Source organism: Phacochoerus africanus, chromosome 16 (assembly GCF_016906955.1).
Source record: "Phacochoerus africanus isolate WHEZ1 chromosome 16, ROS_Pafr_v1, whole genome shotgun sequence".
Classification (NCBI taxonomy): Eukaryota; Metazoa; Chordata; class Mammalia; order Artiodactyla; family Suidae; genus Phacochoerus; species Phacochoerus africanus.
Window position 1 is genome coordinate 5,593,351 of NC_062559.1, and position 21,883 is coordinate 5,615,233.

Genomic DNA, 21,883 nt, shown 5'->3' on the forward strand with positions numbered 1-21,883 from the left:
GCCATAAACATTTCGTGGCGGGGGGGTGGGGGGGGGGCTGCTTATGTTTTGGCTGCACCTGCAGCATGTAGAAGTTCCTGGGCCAGGGATCGAACCCATGCCGCAGTTGCGACATGAGCCACAGCTGCAGCGACGCTGGATCCTTGACCCACTGTGCCACACGGGAACTTCCAGGCAACGTCCCGTACTTTCGAATTATGTGAATCTCTTCTTTCTCATCAGACTTTCGCTTGCGAGTTTTAGCAGCTGTCATTTATTCTTCCCCTGAAGGAAGACTGCAGGGGTCACCAAGGAGATTTGCTGACATTATCGCTAGTTGTGCGTTGCTTTGATGGAATTGGTAAGGAAGAAATTTTCCTTTTTTCCTTATGTATGTATGTAGGTACATACTCATGGATTCGTATTTTATTCAATAGATACTGGTTTGTCGTGACCGTAGTTTGATACTCAGATTGTCCTCTTGGCCAGCATGTGCCCTTTCAGGCTGGTCCCTGTGTCCCACACCTGCCTCTAGTGTGTCCTAAGCATATCTTATGTTCTGGTGTAGCAAAGCCGTCCAGCCTCATCTTGGGCTCTCCCTGCCGCTGTCCTGGAATCAGCCATTTCTCCGAAGAGCCCTTGTTTCTTTCAGTGGTGAAAAGTATTTAAAATAAGATCCAGAGTGTGCTCTTTGCAGCTGAGATGTCACAGCTTCTAAGCCTTCTCAGCAGACGTATTGGAAATATGATTTTGCAGAGGAGAATAGATGATAAAATAAAGAAGGTACATCCACAGAGTGGAGTATTGATAGCTATGAACATAGACATGGTCTCTTTGCGCCCATAGAGCAAAAGCCATGAACAGACATTTCTCAAGAGACAGGGAAATGGGGAGTTACTGTCATGGCTCAGCAGAAATGAATATGAGTAGGAACCATGAGGATGCAGGTTCGATCCCCGGCCTCGCTCAGTGGGTTAAGGATCCAGTGTTGCTGTGAGCTGTGGCGTAGGTCGCAGACGTGGCTCGGATCCTGCATGGCTATGGCTCTGGCCTAGGCCGGCGGCTATAGCTCCGATGAGACCCCTAGCCTGAGAACCTCCATGTGCTGCAGGATCGGCCCTAAAAAAACAAAACAAAACAAAAAGAGAGGGGAAAAGGCCCTTGGAGAGTACGCTGAGCACTTAGACATCGGTGGAAAGCCTTTCCCTAAATCCACATTGTAGAATTCACCCTTATTTTCCTCTAGTATCTGTCATGACTTAAATTACCTCTTGTGATTTCCTGGTAAGATGCACATAATGTGTAATTTACCATCTTAACCATTTTAACGCGTACAGCTCAGTGGCACGAAGTGTGTTCGCCTTGTTGCGAATTCACCACCGTCTAGTCCAGACCTCTTTCATCGCCCCAAAGAGAAGCCTCCCGGGCACCGTTCACCAGCCCGCTTTCTGTCTCTATGCAGTTGCCTGTTCGGGATATTTCATAAAACTGGAATCATACGAAACGTGACCTCGCGTGTCTGGCTTCTCTCCCTTGGCGCGTCGTTTTGCAGGTGTACCCCTGCCGTAGCCTGTGTCGGTACTTCCTTTCCTTTGTGTGGCCAAATAACATTCCCTCGGGTGGAGAGACACAGTTTGTGTCTCCGTTCACCTGTCGGGAGACACGTGGGGGGTTTGGCTATTGGACGTAGCACTGCTGTGGACACTCATGCGTGCGCGTTTGTGTTTGAACACCTGTCTTCTGCCATGTGGGGTAGATGCCGAGCAGTGGAATTTCTGGGTCACTTGGTCATCCTTTGCTTAACGTGAAGAGGAGCTGCCACGCTCGCTGAGTTCCGCAGCGGCCGCCCCATTTCACGCCCCCACCAGCCGGAGGGTTTTCGTTTCTCCGCATCCCTCCAACGCTTGTTACTTTTCATTCGTTGTTGTTATTGTCATTATTCTTGCTATTACTATTGCCAGCCTAGCGGATGTGAAATGGTCTGTCTTTGTGGGGGGGTTTTGGCCACAGCCGTGGTTTGTGGAAGTTCCTGGGGATCGAACCTGTGCCACAGTTGTAACCAGAGCCCCCGCAGTGACAACGCCGGATCTTTAACCCCCTGAGCCCCAAGGGACTTCCTCGCCGTTGAGCGTCTTTTCATGCCTGTGTTGGCCATTTCTCCACATCTTCTTTGGAAGAGTGTCTATTGGCTTTTTACGGGGTCGTCTTTCTGTGGTTGAGTCGTAGGAGTTTAGCCATACCCTCTGGACCCCAGGCCCTTGTCACATCTGTGGGCTGCAGAGTTTCTCTCTTTATTTTTATTTATTTATTTATTTATTTATTTAGTCTTTTTGCTAATTCTTTGGGCCGCTCCCGCGGCATATGGAGGTTCCCAGGCTAGGGGTCCAATCGGAGCTGTAGCCACCGGCCCACGCCAGAGCCACAGCAACGCGGGATCCGAGCCACGTCTGCAACCTACACCACAGCTCACGGCAACGACGGATCCTTAACCCACTGAGCAGGGGCAGGGACCGAACCCACAACCTCATGGTTCCCAGTCGGATTCGTTAACCACTGCACCACGACGGGAACTCCCAAGAGTTTCTCTCTTTAATGAGTTGTCTTTTCACTCTCTTAATAGCCACGCTATTATTTTCGATGTACAAAAATTCTAGTTTGGATGACAGCAAGATGGGAGGACCAGCATTACTTAGGTGGGGTTGCTCAGTCCCTGGCCCCTGGAGCCACTCAGACTTGTTGACATGAAGGCTGGGGAGGGGGGCTCGGGGAGGTGGCCATGGGAGACCTGATTCCAAGGAATGTGTCTGTCCTGTTGGGGGGAGAGCGAGACACCAGGTGCGGCCAGTGAACCAGGGGACCGACGGTGAAAGGCTGGCTTGGGGGCTCGGGGTTCCTTTAGAGCCTCTAGGAATGGGAGAGAAAAGACAAAACTCCCTGGCACATCTGTTTCTGAGTTTCCCCTTCTGAGTTTCCTCTTCTGACCATCGAGTTCTCCTGCTTGCCTGCTGCAAGTCTGTGTTCTCCGCAGCATTTCTCTCCAGGGGGGATGGCTGGAAGGGCTCCTTTCTGGCGCACAGGCCTTCGATAGGTGAACTTTCCACCGTCTTTCTTGCCCTCTGACCCTCCCAGGACCCTCGACCAGCCCCAAGTCACCTAAAGGCCAAGAAGCTGGGTTCTAGAACGTTGGTAAACTCGCAGATTCCTTTACGTTGTCCCCGAGGGCCGGTTGGGATGAATGTTCCCAGGTCATCTTCAGGAGCAGAGGCAGGAGACGGGAGCCGGAAGGCCTGGGAGAGGCCACTCCTTCCAACGGTGCTTCTCACCTTTTTTTTTTTAAGCCTTTGCTGGAGCACTTTACTGAGCATGCACCTTGCTGATTTTTCTGCTGGAGACACGAACCACCATTTACTAGGTCTTTTTTGTTTGTTTGTTTGTGACTTTTTTTCTCTTCTTTACATTTGCATTTTCAGTGAAGTAGTTTGATCACAGGGTTTAGAAAAAAATCAATCAAGGAGTTCCCTGGCAGCCTAGTGGTTAAAGATTCAGCGTGGTTGCTGCTGTGGCGCAGGTTCAAACTGTGGCCCAGGAGCTTCTGCATGCCATGGGCGTGGCCAAAAAAAAAAAAAAAAGATGCTGAACATAATTTTGCTCTTTGTAGACAACCCGGGGGCCTTATGATGGGCCTGTGATAAGCAGGACGTATCCAGCCATTGCTGGATGGGAAGGCTGGAGACTCAGGGACTTAAGGACCTTGGACCACCTGCTCCTGCTTTTTCCTGCTTTGTGTCTCCGATACCAGCCCTGTGGTCTGAAGCAGTGTTTGGCCTTGAACAGTAGTCCACACTTGCTGCTAAGGAACCAGGGTTCTTTGTGCGTGTGGTTGAAAAAAGTAAATGATTAGGCGGAAAATCCCGAGACTCCTCCTTCGAGAAATTCAGTGCTTGGGCTTTGAGGGTTCTGGCTGAGGAGCAGGGTTCTGACTTAGCTGAGGTCTGGAGCAGGAACTGCAGACACGTGGTGCTGCTCCTGGTTCACGTCCAGGGGCCCCCGTGCCCTCGCGATGTAGAGCCGGGCAGCTGGGGGAGCCTGGGCCAGCGGCCGGCAGGGGAGGCAGCTTCGGAACCGGGCTGTCCATGCGATGCCCTTTGAGGCCCTTGGAGTCTGAGCCGGCTCGTTCTGGGCTGCTTTGAGCGGGTATAAAACACTCCGCAGCTGATCGCGTATTTTTGCTGTTTTATTTCATGCAATTTCCTAAAAACCCCAGTGAAATGGGCTCAGGCTGTATCCTGACCTCTTTTATGGGAGAAATGTGGGAAAACAAACGAAATGACTGGAGGTCTCATGCTGATGCATGAACCTGCCTTATTTCAAGGGGCTACACCTGACTCAAGTCCTTCAAACCTTTCTGGGTATCACCTTGTATGAGAAGCAGCAGCTCAAACGCAAATTCCACCTCAGGCCTCCTATGCTCCAGCAGTGGTTTCCTAATGAAAACGTGCCAAAGGCAGTTGAGGTTCTCCTGGGAGCCCCAGATTCCAGAAGATGGAGATAGGGCCTGGTTGCCCAGGAGATCGGGGGGCCCAGGTGGTCTTCGCAGTGGCTTTCTGCCCAGCCTGCGAGCTCACGGACTCTGCATCCTTGCCAAGGCTTTTGCATTCAAGACATAACTCACAGGGAGAAGTAAACACAAAAGCCAGGCGCTTGGCTTCTAGACCCTTTGGCATCTAGTATTTGAAAGCCATTGCTCTGGGGCCCTGGGGTCCCAGGTTCACATGGGGCCATCCTGAAAGCTGGAGTCAGGAGCAAGTTTTGTCGGTGCCTTCAGAACTCTTGGCCTGGGTAGAGACCCAGGGATAGTGGGGCCCCTGAGAAGGGATCAAATAAGCCTCCCCCAAGTGTTTCCATGGTTTCCAAGATGCCCCTGTGAGATTTTAAGGATGGCGGGGCATTCCATACTTTTTGGGCGCCGCACTTTGGCACGCTAAAAATAATGATTGCCATGGGGTTTTGCCTTTTCTGTATTTTTAAAATTCAGATGCCCCTGTGGGTTTCGATGTCACTGGTATGAGTGGAACTCTTCAAGCTGAGGTGGTTTGCCCAAAAAGTCACCCTCTTGTCACTCCAAGTGTCTCTGCCCCGAGGCCCCGGTGGAGGCGGGAGGCAGGAGTGAGGGTGACTGTGCGGGGCTGACGCGGCGCAGCGGGCGCGGGGGCCCGAGTCAGGGCAGGGAGTGTCACCCTCAGAGCCGCAGCCTCATCAACAGGCCTGGGGAAGAGGAGAGGAAGGCAGCAGGAGGTGACACAGGATCTCCCTCAGAGTCAAGTGCCGAGGTGACCTTTAGAACTTTCCATGAAATCTGACACAGTGTTTTGCAACCAGCAGGAGAGCACCAGCAAATCTGTGCAGGCGGGTGTGCAGCTCCCCCTGCGCCGAGAGGGCCCCCCCAGCCCCCCGCCGCCTCTTACATAATGGGGTTTTGTTCGGCTCGCCGCCTTTCGGGGGGCTCCGGGCTTTTCAGGTCCTAGCACATGGCCTGCGAAGGTTACCCAGGGCGTTTTCGGTTGACGTGTCTTCATTTACTTTTCCAATATCCCAGCCAAGAAGAGGCAGCCTTGGGGCCCTAAGTGCCACCGGACGGGGGCCGGATGGACCCGCCGCGGAAGCCCAGCCCTGCCACTGGCTGCAGGAGGAGCCGGGGCAAATCATTCTGCTTCTCTGCACCTCTGTTTCTTTTATTTCGTAAACTGAATAGCCAGGGCTGCCCCCCCCCCCCGCCACCTTAGCGCGGGTTTGAGAAAGGCTGGGGAAAGTGCTTTGGGAAGAGCTCATAAACGCGAGGCCCTGGTCCTTGGGATGTGCCCTCCTGCCAGCCGGCCTGGCTCGGCCACCGCTTCTGTCTGCCCAGAGCTCCCGCCTCAGCCCGGCAGCTCTGAGGCCCGGGCGCCACTGAGGCTGTGTCCAGACACAGGGCTGGGACGTGGGGAAGGTCTCCCCCGGGGCCCCAGCTGCTCCTGTGTCATCCTGGCCTCCCGTAACCGTTTCAGTGGGAGTCTTTGCAGCTGCACATAACCCAGCTCTCAAAGAGGCTTCGGTGACAAGGGAGATTTAGGCCCCTAAAACTTTTTCATTACTGCCGTTACTAATATTTGATGAAACTGGTTGGGAGTTCCCATCGTGGCTCAGTGGAGGCGAGTCCGACTGGGATCCGTGAGTTCGTGGGTTCAATCCCTGGCCTCACTCAGTGGGTTAAGGATCTGGTGTTGCCGTGAGCTGTGATGTAGGTTGCAGATGAGGCTCGGATCCCGCGTTGCTGTGGCTGTGGTGTAGGCCGGCGGCTACAGCTCTGATTCGACCCCTATCCTGGGCACCTCCCTATGCCGCAGGTGCAGCCTTAAAGAAAGACAAAAAGACACACGAAAAATATTATAGGAAACTGGAAATCCAGGGGTGGGGGTGGACTTCCAGGAGGGCGCCCCTCACTCGGAGGTTTCCACGGACCACCCGGCCTGGGTTTCTGGTGGGACAGTGGGCCTGTCCCTGCCGCCACTGGGCCCTCCGCAGTCAGGGCCTTCCACTGCACATGCTGGGGACTGGGCAGGTGGGGTGACCAGCGGAGGCTGGGTGTCTGCAAGACAGGTGACGGGTCCTGCGGGGCTCCACCAAGAAGCCAGGGTAGACCCAGGTTAATGGGATAAGACTCCTCCTGGCTCAGCCCCTCTGCCTGTGCTGTGGGAACAGGCGTCCCGGGTCAGCTCCAGACGTTGGACTGGTTGACCTGCGTCTGGGGTCGCCAGGGTCTCCGTGAGAACTGTAGGAGCTGGTGGAGAAAGGCGCAGCCATGTGGAAGGAGCAGCGTGCATCGCTCCTGCTTCTGCAGCGGTGGGGCACAGTGAGCCACCCCCTTCCTGCTCACCTGTCTGCCACCCCCTTAATGTCCCTCCTTCCCCTCCTCTCCTTCCCCTGGCAGTGCCATCTGTTCGGCCGTCACCTGACATCCGGCTCTCGGCCTGGTTGCAGTATCCGGATGGGCAGAGGCCAGCACACCTGCTAAAATCTGAAAGGTCGGGTACCTGGACCCGTTCCCCGGCATCATGCTGTGGGCCCGCCCCCAGTAGATAGCCACCCCCAAGGTCACCGAGCACAGCCTGCTTCTGTCCCCAGGCCCACCTGCCTGCTCAGAAGCCACCTCGCAAAACGTGGTCAGAAAGCACTGATTATATTTCCCCATCAGGTGAGATCCCTCTGTCAAGGAGCTTGCAGTCTGACTGGGGAGAGAAAAAACACAAAATAAAATAATGAAGCAAGCTCACAGTATGAAGCGTCTCCAAGAAGAAATCATCAATGCCATTTTATTTTTCTGGTTCTCAAGGGTGGGCTTATAATCGAAAAACTAAGAGAAAAAGAACAGCAACAAAACCAACAAAGAATGCAATGTGAATGCCCCATCCTTCGGCCCTTCCCCCAAATCCTCCAGCCCTAGTATCAAGGCAGGGACCTGGGAAGCCCTGCTCCAGCAGCCTGGGGAAACGCGCTGAGACACACAGGCGTCTGCTGCTGCCGTTATCCGGTCCTGCTCTGGCCTTCTGGGTCCTGCTCTGGCCTTCTGGGTCCAGCACCAGCCAAGAGAGTGATCTGTAAAGTAGACTCCGGGAATAGGTCTTAAAACACAGCTCCGGGGGAGGGGGAGGGAGGGGGGAGGGGGAGATTGAAGTTGGTGGCTGCAAACTATGACATTTAGAATGGATAACGCTGAGGTCCTGCTGTACAGCACAGGGAACTATATTCAATCTCCTGGGATAGACCATGATGGAAAAGAGTATTAAAAAGAATATATATATATACACACACACACATACATAATGGAGTCACGTTGCTGTACAGCAGAAATTGGCACAACATTGTAAATCAACTATAATTTTTTTTTGTCTTTTTGCCATTTCTTGGGCCGCTTCTGCGGCATATGGAGGTTCCCAGGCTAGGGGTCGAATCAGAGCTGTAGCCGCCAGCCTACGCCACAGCCACAGCAACGCAGGATTTGAGCTGCATCTGCAACCTACACCACAGCTCACGGCCACGCTGGATCCTTAACCCCCTGAGCAAGGCCAGGAATCGAACCCGCAACCTCATGGTTCCTAGTCGGATCCGTTAACCACTGAGCCACGATGGGAACTCCATAATTTAATAATAAATTAATTAAAAAATAACAACAAATAAAACACAATTCCAAAAAAAAAAAAAATAAGGAAAGGCAAAACGGACACAAAACCCCCCACTGTTCCATCTTGGAAGCCACAAGTTCCTTCTTTTTCAGCCCTTGCCTTAAAAAACTCCCCATGTGCAGAGAGCTTTCCAGAAGGACACACTCCTGCCCGCTGAGTCACAGCGTGTGAAGGAGTTCCACCTCTTGCTCCTTTGGGACCATCGGCTGGTGGAGAGCTCGCAGAAGGGACAGTGAGGGCGCCCGCAGGAGGTGTCCTCAGGTGCTCCACCTGCCACGTGTATGTCAGCCCACCCGGTGCATCTGCGGGTGTCTCCGTGGTGCAGGGGTGTTGTCCCAAGTTAGGGAATTCCAGGCATGTGTGAATCCAGCAGAGAGACCCCCGGGGTGTGAGAGCCGATTGTAAAATGTTCAGGAATTTTGTAAGCCCATCTGTGCCCCGTGAGTGCCTGAAATGGAACGAGGTTGGAATAGTTGCACCACGGAAAGTGGCAGAGCCTACAGCTCCGCCCTCCCTCTCTCCCAGCCCCCATGGGTGCCCGTCCAGCATTTTCCAGCACACCACCGCAGCTCCACCTCTGAAGTCCAGGGTCCCCAGCAGCCTTCCTCTCTGCTCTTGGGTGAAGCTGACCCTGGAGAGAATGTTTAGAGTGAGGTCAAAGGTACATGTCAGTGGAAGTTCCCATTGTGGCTCAGCAGGTTAAGAATCTGACTGGGGAGTTCCTGTTGTGGCGCAGTGGTTAACGAATCCGACTAGGAACCATGAGGTTGCGGGTTTGGTCCCTGCCCTTGCTCCGTGGGTTAAGGATCCGGCGTTGCCGTGAGCTGTGGTGTAGGTTGCAGACGCGGCTCGGATCCCGCGTTGCTGTGGCTCTGGCGTAGGCCGGTGGCTACAGCTCCGATTCAGCCCCTAGCCTGGGAACCTCCGTATGCCTCGGGAGCGGCCCAAGAAACAACAACAACAACAACAACAACAACAAAAGACAAAAAAAGAAAAAAAAGAATCTGACTGGTATCCATGAGGATGTGAGTTCAGTCCCTGGCCTCGCTCAGTGGGTTAAGGATCCAGCGTTGCCGACAGCCTCGGTGTAGGTTGCAGACACGGCTCGGAGCTGGCGTGGTTGTGGCTGTGGCTGTGGCGTAGGCTGGCAGCTGCAGCTCCAATTCAACCTCTAGCCTGGGAACTTCCATATGCCCTAAAAAGGAAAAAAAAAAAAAAAAAGTGTATGTCCATGAAGCTGGGGTCCCTTTGGGGACTTGTGTCCATTGTCAAGGCCATCATATCCGTCCTCACATAGCTTGTCCAAAAGCTGCCCTTAACCCGAGTGCTCCCCGGCTCCTTCCATCCAGAGCTTCCCAGGATCCATCCCTCAGGACAGAGAACGCGCTGGGCCACAGCTTGTCGCTCCATCAGGCCTCTCTTTTCAGAATGTTCTGCTCCCATCTCAGTACCAGAACAGTGACCCTGAATGAGCTGGGTGATTCTTTTCCTCCCTCTGCCTGTGTTTCCGAGTCCTTTACTCCCTTCGAAGAGGCACCGAAGGTTCTATTGAGCGAATTCATGGCCTACGGAGCCCAGAGCTGGGCAGCGGCCACGTGCTCAGAGGCAACTAGAATTATTCAGCTTTAAATAAGATCTTGGGAATACTCTCTGCCCCACGGGTTTGTGGGAAGGGTGAAATAAAATAATAATTGTGGGGTGACCAGCACTCCAGGCGGCATATGGCACTCAACAAATAGGATTTATTATCTCGCTAATTAAAATACAGTTCTTTGAGGCCAGGAATGTCTTTGAATTATTCAGAGCACGCGTCCCCTCTGTCGCAACTGTCCTGCACATTTGGTGGAGATTTAATAACTACTTGATGAGTGAATGACCACAGCAGCCCCTACAGGCTGTGTCCCCCGTGAACTTAAACTCATTCGCTTTCGTCGCTAAACTTTGAAACGTTGCCTCTTTCTACGCACTTCAGCACGGAGCACAAGGATGTCGGATGGGCTCCAGCAAAGCCTTTCATTCTCCTTCTCTTCCAGTGTGGCCCTTTCTTCCTGGTGCACTTGTCTAATGGTCTTTCCTAAAGAAGTTCTGTTTTGTTTCATTTTATTTTATTTTACTTTTATTTTTTAATTATTTTATTTTATTTTATTTTATTTTTTGTTTTGTTTTTTTGCCTTTTCTTGAGCCGCTCCTGTGGCATATGGAGGTTCTCAGGCTAGGGGTCTAATTGGAGCTGTAGCCACCAGCCTACACCAGAGCCACAGCAACGCGGGATCCGAGCCGCGTCTGCGACCTACACCACGGCTCATGGCAATGCCAGATCCTTAACCCACTGAGCAAGGCTAGGGATCGAACCCATGTCCGTACGGCTACCAGTCGGGTTCATTAACCACTGAGCCATGACAGGAACACCTATACGTTCTTTTTTATATGCTTTTCCATCATAGTCTATCCCAGGAGACGGGCCAGGGTTCCCTGTGCTCTGAGGTAGGACCTTGTGGTCCGTCCTTTCTAAATGTATCAAACTCGTTTCCAGATTCCTCGAGGGCAAGACCTCTTTCCTTTGTTTCTTCGTGAGACCTGGCTACAGGGATTTGATCACTGAATCGTCATCTGTCCCAGCAGAAACAAAAGGCGGGTCAGATGGCCCTTAGAAATTCAGATTCTAGAAATAGAAGAAATCCTGCTGTGAGCAAGCCTTGTCCTGGTTTAGAGGGGAAACTGGGGCCAGCGAAGAGAGGTAACTTTCGCAAGGTCACAAAGCTAATTAGCTTCCCTTTAGTCCAGTGACGATACCCGCAAAAGAAGTTGAAAACATTGCCCCATCCTGTGTTTTTAACTTCTGATGTTTAGCTGCCGAACACATACACACGAGAAGGTTTTTGTTTTGATCAGGGCTGGGCTTGGGAGTCAAGGAGGTTAGAATTCCAGTCCTGGTTCTGCCACTAGTTACTGGCCTTGGAGCCGGCTCCCCCCCACCCCCCTGTCCTGAGGCTCCGTTTCCCCATGTGTGGTGGAAGAGGCTTGCATCAGATGCTCTCTTTGGGTCTGTCGTTCTGCCTGCCGTTCTTAGCAAGTCCAAGGCTCGAATGGACCTTTGCTTTTAAGACCCTCCCATTGAATTCCTGGGGACCCCATGTCCCCACCTTTGGGGTGGTCTTGCTTCTTGCATCTCAGGGAGCCAGGAGCTGAAGTCGAGTCAGTGATTTCCAGCCCGGGGACCTGTGGCTTCTCCAGCAAGAAGCAGCCGGAGCCTCCTGACCCCGCGGAGCCCTGGAACACATGAATCAAAATAGTTGCGTGATGTCATGTCATGATGGGAATGTGCTCTGGCCAATTGGTGCCAAGAATTGCCTGGACGGGGTGGTTTCCTTTTACAGTCTTTTTAAAGAGACATCTGCAGACGCGCACATGACTGGCAGGCCGGCCTCCGTTTGCCTATTTAGTCTTCCCTCCCTTTTTCATTTTAAGGAGGAAAGAACCCTGAATGACTGAGAGCGTGGCTGGGCTCAGCTCCGTTAACAAGCCCTCGGCGAGCCTCTGCCTGTGCTTCTGGCAGCTTCTTGCCTACCTAAGGGTGGCGGCGGCGTCGACAGCGGTGCAAACGTGAGGACCGCTGAGTGCCCGGAGGAGGAAGCACCAGTTGCCGGGCCCCGAGGGTGACCCGTCCTGTGAGCGTGTGGCTCAGGGACACGCCTGGATTCCCGGGCTGTGGCTTGAGCACCGGCTGCGTTTCGAGGCTCTTGGTGGCCGCAGCAGCTGGGCGCCCCCCACCTGCCAATGCTGTGTCTGTCCCGGCCCCCGGGCACCTGCAGCTGAGGCTGGTCCTGCGTGTCCTGGCATGTTCGCCTGTCCCGCTCCTGTGGCCGCAGCTCCTGATGAAGCGGTTCGGCAGCCTCAGGGGGAGCAAGAAACACAAGGACTCACACCGGAGCACCGCGAGGCGACAGTCGGAGCCCCACGGCCTTTTTGGTAGGACGGTGCCCTTTGCCCGGCTCTCGCTGGTCCGCAGGGCGTGTGTGTGCCTGTGCGTGTGTCTGTGCGTCTATGTGTCTGTGTGTGGACAGCCTCCGTGGTGACAGCTGTGTGCAGCCTCTCCTTTAACTGTGGCTGCGGTCGTTCGGCAGCAGTTGGAGGAACAGAGAGAGAAGTGTGTCCCTGATGACGGCTGGTGACGCTGCTGTGTGAACTGCCCACTGCTCATTTCTCCCAGGCTGTTTGCTCCCTCCGGCCCCACGGGGCCCAAGGAGGTTAGTGAGCCGTTGGCCTGTCATTCATTTAGGCAAGACCAGCAGCTTGGGGATAAGTCAGAACAGATTGCAACTGTGACTTGTGTGCGTGGAGAGAACTAGTGTGTTGAGAGTTGGAGAGAAGGACTCTTCCCGAACCCTCTGCCTGGGGGCTGCGCAATCAGGCCGATCAAGGGTTAGGTGGGGGGGAAGCTGCCCAGCCTGATTTGTGTCCCCTGGGTCTGCCTGGCTTCTGGGACCTTTTGCAGCTTCTCCCTGTGCAGGGCACTGGGACCAGGGTGGCTGGAATGTGGGGTGAAGGGTCTGCAATTCCGTCTGTCCAGTGACCTGTGGGTTTGGGTGGGGGGCTTGTCTGGCCGAAGTCAGGCAGGTGGATTCCCGAGCCTTCAGAGCTTTCTGGGGGCCTGGCTAAGGCCTGCCCATGCAAAATTAGGTGGTATAGGGGTTAAGGATCCGGCGTTGTCACTGCCGTGGCTCAGGTTTGATCCCGCTAGCCCTGGACCTTCCGAGTGCCATAGACGTGGCCAAAATCAAGTGAAGGGGTAGACTTCATTTAATTAAGCGTCAGAGTTCGCCTGCCCTGGACTCCACTGCTTGTGGGACTCGAGACGTTCCCAGATGCTCCACAGTAAGACAGAGCCGCAGGGCCCCGCTCGTGCAGCCTGGTGATGGCAAAGATGAGGAAAGCGGACGGGGCCTGAAATTGTGTCCCTTGAGTTGAGTGCAACATGGCAGGTAGGAAAAAAAAAAATTACTTTCTATTTGGAGTAGGGAAATGACTCTGGCAAAACATCTGGGCAGTACCTGAAACCTGGGCTACAAACGGACCTCCTTCTACAGCGTTTTTTTTCCATGGAAGCTTTGCGACACCCCTGTACGGTCAGGCGATGATTAGCATTTTTTAGCAATCAAGTGGTTTTCGATTAAGGTATGGACATGGTTTTTGGAGGCGGAATGCGATTGTACGCCTAATGGATGACACCGTCGTGTACATGTTGCCTTTATAATCACCGGGAAACTGAAAAATTATGTGGCCCCCTTTGTCGCGACGCTGGCTTTGTCGCAGCGCCCTGCAAGCCGCACCCACCGTGTCTCCAAGGTCTGTCCTTAGTGAGAAAAGACAAAGGTATCTAAAGCTTGTTATCTCTTGCTACACCCAGTTTAACCAGTTACGTCTGGAAGCCTCTAGTGGACCAAGTGTGACACCGCTGACCCTGGGGAGGACAAGCAGAGGGGACGGCAGCTGGGGTTCGGGGAGATTTCAGTCTCGGGAGGGAACCGGAGGGTAGCATTTATGGCACACAAAGATGAATTTCTGGAGGAACCCGATGCCAAGCCCTGACCGGGGTGGGGCCTGGCAGCAGGGGGACAGTGACGGATATCCTGGGCTGGGTTCATAGACGTGGTTTAAAAAGAAGACTTAAATAATAAAGTAGCAGACATCCATTTACCATAGAATTAAATCGAAACCGCTTCCTTACCTAAAAGTCTAGTTTGGCTGATGGGGACGGGCTGGGCCCTTCTCGAAACCTGTCATTTGCCAGACAGTGGTTTCTCCCCTTGTGTTTAATATTTGGCTGTCATCCTGTCTGCTGTGCTTCTGAGATCAAAAATAATATTTGCATGGCGACCAGGTTTCCCAAGTGCTCACGTGCAAATGCCAGCTCTGACCACAGGGTCAGGAGAGGCAGAGCTCCTTCCAGAACCTTCGTCTGAGACTTGGGAAGCAGCCCAGGTATCCAGGTTGACACTGAGTCCTTATGTTTCTTTTGTCGGAGTCCCGGTGGGAGCAGGGCCAGACGGCGGGTGTTGGCCCCTGGGTCAGTGTTGGGCATGGATGTGCCGAACGAGGAAGAAACGGGATGTGAACCAATCCTCCCTCCCTCTGTCTACACCTCCCTCCCTCCGTCTACACCTTCCCCCGTCAGGACCCGCTTTAACCATCCCCCTCCAAAACCACCCCCGTCACCTGGGCGGTGGCCCCCGGGCTTCTCGGGACAGGGACCCTGTCCCCAAAGGAGGGTTCCATCTGTCCTGCCCATGCTGCCACCTCCCCGGCATCACAGGCTCCCATGGCAGAGTTGCCAGTTGTGGGCTGGATGGAAAGGGTACCACCCCTGGTTCTCCGCAAGCGTTGTTTCAGGGTTTGTTTGTTTTTTTAAATTCTTTTCCGGCCTCTCCCTGTCCTTCCTACAGTTATTCCTGCAGCCAGAAGAATGTCCGAGAAGGCCCTTCCTCCCCCGAGACAGCTTCGGTGAGGGCTGTAAAGAGGTCTGTCTTTCTCTTACCCTCTGTTTTCCCCAAATCGAGGGAACGTAGGTTGTGGCCATCGTGCCGCGGCGGCTTCTGGCGTCTCTTCCGGGAACCACTCACTGTGTGCAGCTCGAGATGGAGCGTTCCTCTCACACATCTCCTTTGTGACACAGACACGCGCAAGCACACAAACATGTGCATGCAGGCACACACATGCACACGCGCACACATATACATGCACACACACTTATGCACGCACATACATGCACACACATGCGCACGCACCTACGCAGGCACACACATACGTGTAGACACACATGCACGCACGCACGCATACACGCGCACGCACACCCCCAGCCATCCCCCAGCCAGAACAACCAAAAGAGGGACTTGAGGTCCAGATGGTCGGCCTGAGTCCACTAAGGTGCCTGTGGCTGCCTTTCTCATTTCATTTGGAAGCCTGTGGCTCTGGTTGGACTTTTGAACACTTCAAGCCTTGTGAGAAAATGGCCTCGAACATTCTAATTCATGGAAAGCTTGTCCCTTTTGTTCCCAGAGTTTAGTGCCTGCAGAGCTCCCCGTGCCAAGCTAAGCCTCTTCTGCCACGGGGTGTGTGCTTCGTGGGATAGACACGCCAGGATTTTGACTTAACGCCTTTGTCTTTTGGCCGCATTCGCGGCCATGCAGACGATCCCAGGCCAGGGATCGAACCCGAGCCACAGCTGTAATCAGAGCCACTGCAGTGACCACACTGGATCCTTAATGCACTAAACCACCAGAGAGCCCCTTAAGCCTTTTCTTTTAGCCTCTTGGGTCAATAGAGATCAAGATTACGTGGACAAAAAGCTCGTGGCCATAGTCATAAAAATGTGAAAAGAAGATTAGGAAAGGATTTTGCTAATCAGATAAAAGAGAATTGACTGTAGCAACTTTTCTACCCTCTGAGGTAGGTAGTTCAACAAAAGCCGTCTGCAGTCTTAAGACATCCCTTCTGGGGGCTGACGCTAGAGCCGGGAAGCCACCAGGGTGTTAGGAGGCTGGCGCTCTGCCCTGTCTCCTGGGGTCCAGGTGACAGTGGAGACCAGAGCCTCTGGCCAGTCTTGCTTCGCATGGAGCCTCCTCCTCCCGTTGGCCCTCCTGGGGGTGAACTCTGAAAAGCCCAGAGTTCCTCGTGCCCAGGTACACCTGTCACCCCAACACTGCCTGTCGCAGCTCTCTCGTCCTCTGTCGATGCCCGCGGAGCCCTCGGCTGGCTGTGCCCCTGGGGGAAAGCATTGGCAGTTCTTTGCATCACCCGAAGGCAAGGCTGGAGAGTGAAGTCCGCCGTCCATCCCACCTCCCCCGTCCCGGACGCCCACCGTGGTCCTCTGCTCCCTGCCGGTCCCCTCGTGACCTTCGTGCTGCTTCTGGATGCCCACCTGGTTTCCAGATTGGTGCTGCCTTGAACGATCCCAGTGTGGAATCTGTGCATTTATCCTTTCATGATGCAGATGTTCAAGCACATGGAGAAGGGAGGGAGAATAGAGTGACGGCAGCCGTCTTCAGGCTCAGCAGTGATCTGCCAGCCCCACCAGCGTCTGAGCTGCGGCTTTGGGCCAGCTCTGGGGACACAGCAGAGTCAGATGCCAGTCCACCCTCGAAGGGAAAACCACTGTGATGGTTTTTTAAGTTGCAATAAAATAGAGCATAAGACTTACCATCTTAGCTGTGTCTGAGTGTGCCCTTCACTGGCATGGAGGGCATTCACGGTGTTGAGCAGCCATCCCCGCCCTGCATTTCCAGAACTTTCCATCATGGCCCGCAGGAAACTCTGCGCCATGAAACAACACCTGCTGGTTCTGCCCTCCCCCGGCCCTGGAACCCCCCCTTCCACCTCCTGTCTCTCTGAACCGACTGCTCTGGGTACCTCGTACGACCCACACAACATTCGTCCTTTGTGTCTGGCCTGTCCCTTGTTTCAATGGCGATGCTGGGCGGTGCTGAGGGCTGCAGGGGAAGAGGCGGGGTGAGGGTTGGCCAGCTTGGCCCAGGGCTGCTCTGCCAGGGCTTGAGTGATGGGAGAGAGTGGGCCGTGCAGACCCCCGGGGTGGGTCTTTCCAGACGCCTGGAAGCCCCAGTCCCTGTGGCCAGAGGCACCCGGTATGGCCCAGGAGCACCAAGAGGCCAGTGCGGCTGGACGGCAGGAGGCAGAAGGAAGCACTCTTTGGGGACTCAGTGGGAGCGTGGGCATGAGCCTGGTTTATTTGCTGTCTTGTGGGCATGGGGCGTGAGAGGAAGCCCCTGGGCTCTGGAGAAATGCACCACTGGGCCCTGAGGGCCTTGGTGAGGCCACAGCATAGTGAAGGCAGTGCTGGGACTGGAGCTTGTGCCCCCCCACCGCCCCCCTGCAGGCCCAGAGCCCACCTGGAGCCACCCAGCCCTGGCTCCCATTCTCTCTGCTGAATCTGTGCCCACGTAGACGGTGCTGCAGCTGCAGCACCTTATTTGCGAAGAGTGGGAACTTCAGCCCCGTGAGGTCCCTGGTGGTGGAGGCGTGTGGGATTCAGGAGCGGTCTCTCTGGGCTAGAAGTCAAACGAGGCCTGGCTCACGGCCTCCCGTTCATCCCACCCTAAGCCGAGCTGGAAGGGCTCGCACTCTTTTCCTCCACGTGGCCTCCCCCAGACGCTGGGTGGCGGGCGCTGGACCAGCCCCCATTGACAACAGGTGGAGGAGGGGCCCCGGCAGGGCCCCCCCCACCCCGGGAATCTTAGCTAAGCACGTTTGGATTCATCTTCTCTCAGAGGACACCCTGGCTCACCAGGGAGTCAGCCGGTCACCGCCTGACAGGCAGGCGGCAGCGGGGCTGGGTGTGCCTGTCCCGGCCGTCCACTCACTTGTTTTCCAAGGCTCAGGTGAGGACGGAGAAGTGGTGGCTGGGCTGTCACTCGCGGTGCCCCTCCCCTTTCCTGCCCCTGGCGGGACAGACTAGGAACGGTCTAGCAACAATGCCTGAGTGGTGATGAGTCAGTGAAATGGGCCCTGGGGGCTGCCCGGAAGAGGCACGGTTTCCGGAGCCTCGGTTCTGGACACACGATGCGGGGACGTAGGGCGTCTGCGAGGGTCTGATCTGACTGCAGAGCCCGTGCAACGACTTCGGGCATAAGGGGGAAAGAAGCTAGGTGATGGGTGGACCTCACAGTGCCCTGGACAGGGATGGTGATGCCTCGGGGCTGGGAAGCCTGGCTGGGTGGGTCAGCGCCTGCTGCTCCCCACGGGTCACAGGCATCCTGTGAGCTTCCAGGCCAGACGGACAACCTGGGATCCTAAGGAGAAGGTGAATTCGGTTCTCAGATCCTAATTTGTCTTTGATGAGTGAGAAGGAAAAAGTGCGTGGTCCAAACCTCTGAGACGGGTTGGCATGAACATTCCCCAAGGGCTAGGATGCTCCTTGTACCTCTGCAGCCCTCGGCCCTGGCACTGCTAGCCACCGCAGGCCCCTCCCAGCAGAGGGAGTGTGTCCCCTCCCAGAGAGGCCCCTGGTCGGACCCGTGCTGGGCCTGTGGAGTCCGGGGTGAGTGGTGCCCTAGGTAAGGGTGGGCCAGCAGCGCCCCAGCTGGAGTCGGGGGCATGGCACCCACTTGGGCTCCAGGGCCAAGAGCAGTGCTGAGATGGTGAGGTGAGGGCTTTGCACAGATTCAGAGGGAGTTTCAGCAACTCAAAGAACTAAAATGTTTTGCTGAAAGAGGTCACGCAAATCAGGGAAGACTGGTGATTTCACAAACCCACAGCAAATAAGGGACAGAATGCCCAGGGCTCAGCTGCACCTGCATTCAGCCTTCCTGTCACTTTCACGTCTGTTATCTGCATCCAAAGCCAAGTCCCCTCCTGGGGAGACAAGGCTGGAAGAAGCAGAGAGGAGTTCCCGTTGTGATTCAGTGGGTTATGAACCTGACTAGTACCCATGAGGACACAGGTTCGATCCCTGGCCTCACTCATTGGGTTAAGGATCTGGTTGCTGTGAGCTGTGGTGTATGTCACAGACGCAGCTTGGATCAGGCATTGCTGTGGCTGTGGTGTAGGCTGGCAGCTACAGCTCTGATTCGACCCCTAGCCTGGGAACCTCCATATGCCACGGGTGTGGCCCTAAAAGTAAAGAAGGAAGGAAGGAGGGCGGGCGGGAGGGAAGGAGCAGAGCCCCAGCCCGCAGGCCTGGGGTGGCCGTCCCTCTCTGCGCTCCCGGAAAGGCGAGGCCTTGGGAAATGGTTGCAGCGTGTGTGCTTCTGTAGGGGTTTCTGAGAAATTCTGCTAGAATCAAACACATTTCCCTTGAAGTGATTCTGTTGACAAATAACGGACTATGTATGTAGCCTGGAAAACCTTTTCCTGTCTGCCAGCACAGAGCACAGAAAGAAAAAGGAAAAGGCTGATGTGGCCGTCGGGGAGGTGTGTTTTCCAGCGGAGGTTTTATTGTTCTTCAGGTGCATGAGGCTGATGGACTGGGAGAGACGCCACTCAACAGGCAGTTCGCCACCCCCGTTCCTAAGAGGAAGGGACCCAGCACCCCTGCAGGGCCACGCAGGGAAGCTCCAGGGTCCAAGCTCAGGGAACGGGGAGGGAAGGGGGCTTTATTGTGGTTGCCATGGGGAAGGCCAGGCCAGGCAGAGTCCAGGGGGTTAGGGTGGACTAGCTTGAATAATTTCCGCAGGCTCTGGAGTGTCCGGTTGTCTGACCACCTGCGCCAGGGATCGTCGGGCCAGAGTGCCCCGTGGAGTGTAAGGACCAGCTGGGCACTCCTCAGTGCCAGCTTGGGACTGGTTTGTTTTTTGTCTGCTTGTCTGTTTGATTTTTGCTTTTTAGAACAGCGCCTGTGGCATATGGAGGTTCCCAGGCTAGGGGTCAAATAGGAGCCGTAATCGCTGGCCTACACCACAGCCACAGCGACGTCAGATCTGAGCCACGTCAGTGACCTATACCACAGCTCATGGCAACCCCTGATCCTCAATCCACTGAGCGAGGCCAGGGGTTGAACCCGCATCCTCAAGGGTACTAGTCAGGTTCGTTACCGCTAAGCCACGACAGGAACTCCCTCGTTTGTTTGCCCCTGAGAGGCACACTCGAAGAATTGGCAGAGCTCAGGAGGGGTGGGCTCCGGCAAGGCCCCAGATGCCAGGACATCCAGAATCCGGAAAATGAGTGGTCAGTACAAGGCGTCAGCCCCTCGTTCTTGCTGTTGACTTTGCCCTGAACTTAGTGTGTCCAGCTCCACTGGGCATCCATCTGCCTGCCTCAAGAGTCCAGCCTCCAGCGTGGAGGGGCAGGTGTCCCCAAGTCCAGACGCCCTGGCCTCCTGGTTCTTACATGCCAGCAGCTCAGGCACCGGAAGAGCAAGTTTAGGCTCTCTGTCCCTGACGAGTCCCCTTCACGTCCCCATCCCACCTCCAGGCCACAGGACATGCCACGTGAATGACCGCAGCCCAGCCCAGGGGCACCGCCTCCCCACGTTAGCGCTTTTCCACAAAACAATCCCGTGCCCGCCTGGTGGGGGGGGGGGGGGCGCGTGATGAGTGGGTTCTGCAGACACACTCTGCTGGAGATGCTTTGGGACCACGTTCGCATGGAACCTGGGACAGGCCTGATTTTGGCCTTGTTTCTGGAGGAAGGTGACAGGAAGGTGTGGCCAGATCACCCCAAGAGCCCAGGGAGGATGGGCGGCCCCGTGGGCCCTCGGGAGGCCCCCAGGCAGGGCTTCCTTGCAGCCAGAGCCCCACTCCCCATCCTGCCCGCCCCGCCCAGGAAGGTCTAGCCCCTCAGCCTGCTCCGTCTTCTCTCCCTGGTTCTCCACCCGCCTCGGCCTCAGCTGTGAACATCCTGACTCTTGCGGTTTGACTCTGTAGCTCCCTCTGTTCACGTGTTCACTGAACCCATCGATTAAGCGCCTGCCTGGGGCGTGGGTGCAGCCGCTGCAGCAGGGAACCATATATGCACTGTGTGATAAAACATGAAGGAGTAACTTGAGATGGTGTCAGAGGATCCGACGTCGACGTGCGGGAAGGCTGCTCTGGACAAGAACGGGCCTTACGGGGGGAGGTGGCCGGCCAGCGGGGCGGGGACACAGGAGCGGTGCAGGTTGAGGCCAGGCCTGACCTGGCAGGCGGAGGGGCCCAGAGGGGTTCGCAGAGCCCCGGGGGACTCCCAGGTGTCTCGGGCGCCCGGCAGCCCATCCTCAGTGTCTGGCACTGGGCTCAGCATCCCTCTGGGATGTCGGGGAAGGCGACGGCCATCACCTCGCAGCCGCAGCCGAGCAGCTCTGCTCCTGACATCCCCCCCACCGTGACCGTCGCCCGAGGCAGGTCCACATCTGCAGAATCTGCTTGACTAAGGTCAAGTTCATTGGCAGCACAGGGAAGGGAGCAGTTCCTCCAGCAGAAAAGTAGGCTTTCTCCCAGACAAGCAACGGTGGGACCCTTCTGGAGGCTCCTGAGCAGCTCGGGAAGCCCCAGACCCACTTTGGCTGCCTGGAGGGCCGAGCGCCCAGCCGAGCCTGTGTTTGCCCCATGCCTGAGCCTCTGGGTCACCTGGCTGGGAAGGGTCCTTCGGGGCCCATGGTTTTCCTCAGAACATAAAGCAAAGAGGGTCGCACTGACTGCTTGTCCTGCGGCCTCTTCCTCCAGGTCCACGGCCCGGAGGTGTCTCGGCAGAGTCTTTCCTGGGGCTCTCCAGCACCTGCCTGTCTCACTTGTTTTTGAGTAAGACAATCACTTGACCCAGGGTCTGATTACTTGGGCTGGGCTGTCTCGCTCCACTCCTTGGGTGTGGAGACGGGGTCTCATTCTTCACTCCGCCTGTGACAGGTCTCTGCCACTCTCGTGGCAGCGCATATGCTCTGTAGGGCATGTGACAGTTATTCAGTAAGCTAGACATGGGAGTGGTGGTGTTTACACTTATGAGAAAGACTCAAAAAGAGGAAGACGTAAATCCCCCTTGATTCCTTTGATCTTTCCCCTGCCCTGAACGTAGATGTAATGGTTGGAGCTCCAGCAGCCATCTTGGGTCATGAGTGTGACCCCCGAGAAGAGAAGGTTAACCTTGTGACCCTGCCACAGTAGCTCTGGACTGCCTGTCTTTCAGACCGCTTTTGTGTGAAAGAAGAATAAACCTCTTTCTTGCTCAAGCCACCGTTATGTTGGATTTTTCTTTTTCTTTTT

The 21,883-nt window shown here is 55.3% G+C and overlaps 1 protein-coding gene across 6 annotated transcripts in view; it reads left to right on the forward strand.

Moving 5' to 3' along the window:
- Window positions 1-21,883, forward strand: part of PRKAG2 (protein kinase AMP-activated non-catalytic subunit gamma 2) — a 278,412-nt gene that overhangs the window by 106,416 nt on the left and 150,113 nt on the right. The window contains exon 1 of one of the 6 annotated variants that reach the window (XM_047763907.1): window positions 11,632-12,167. The exons of the other annotated variants lie outside the window; for them this stretch is intronic. Coding sequence (XP_047619863.1) covers window positions 12,074-12,167 — 94 coding nt within the window. The 5' untranslated portion in view covers window positions 11,632-12,073. Of the gene's footprint in view, window positions 1-11,631; window positions 12,168-21,883 lie in introns of those variants that run through there. 6 annotated transcript variants of the gene reach the window in all.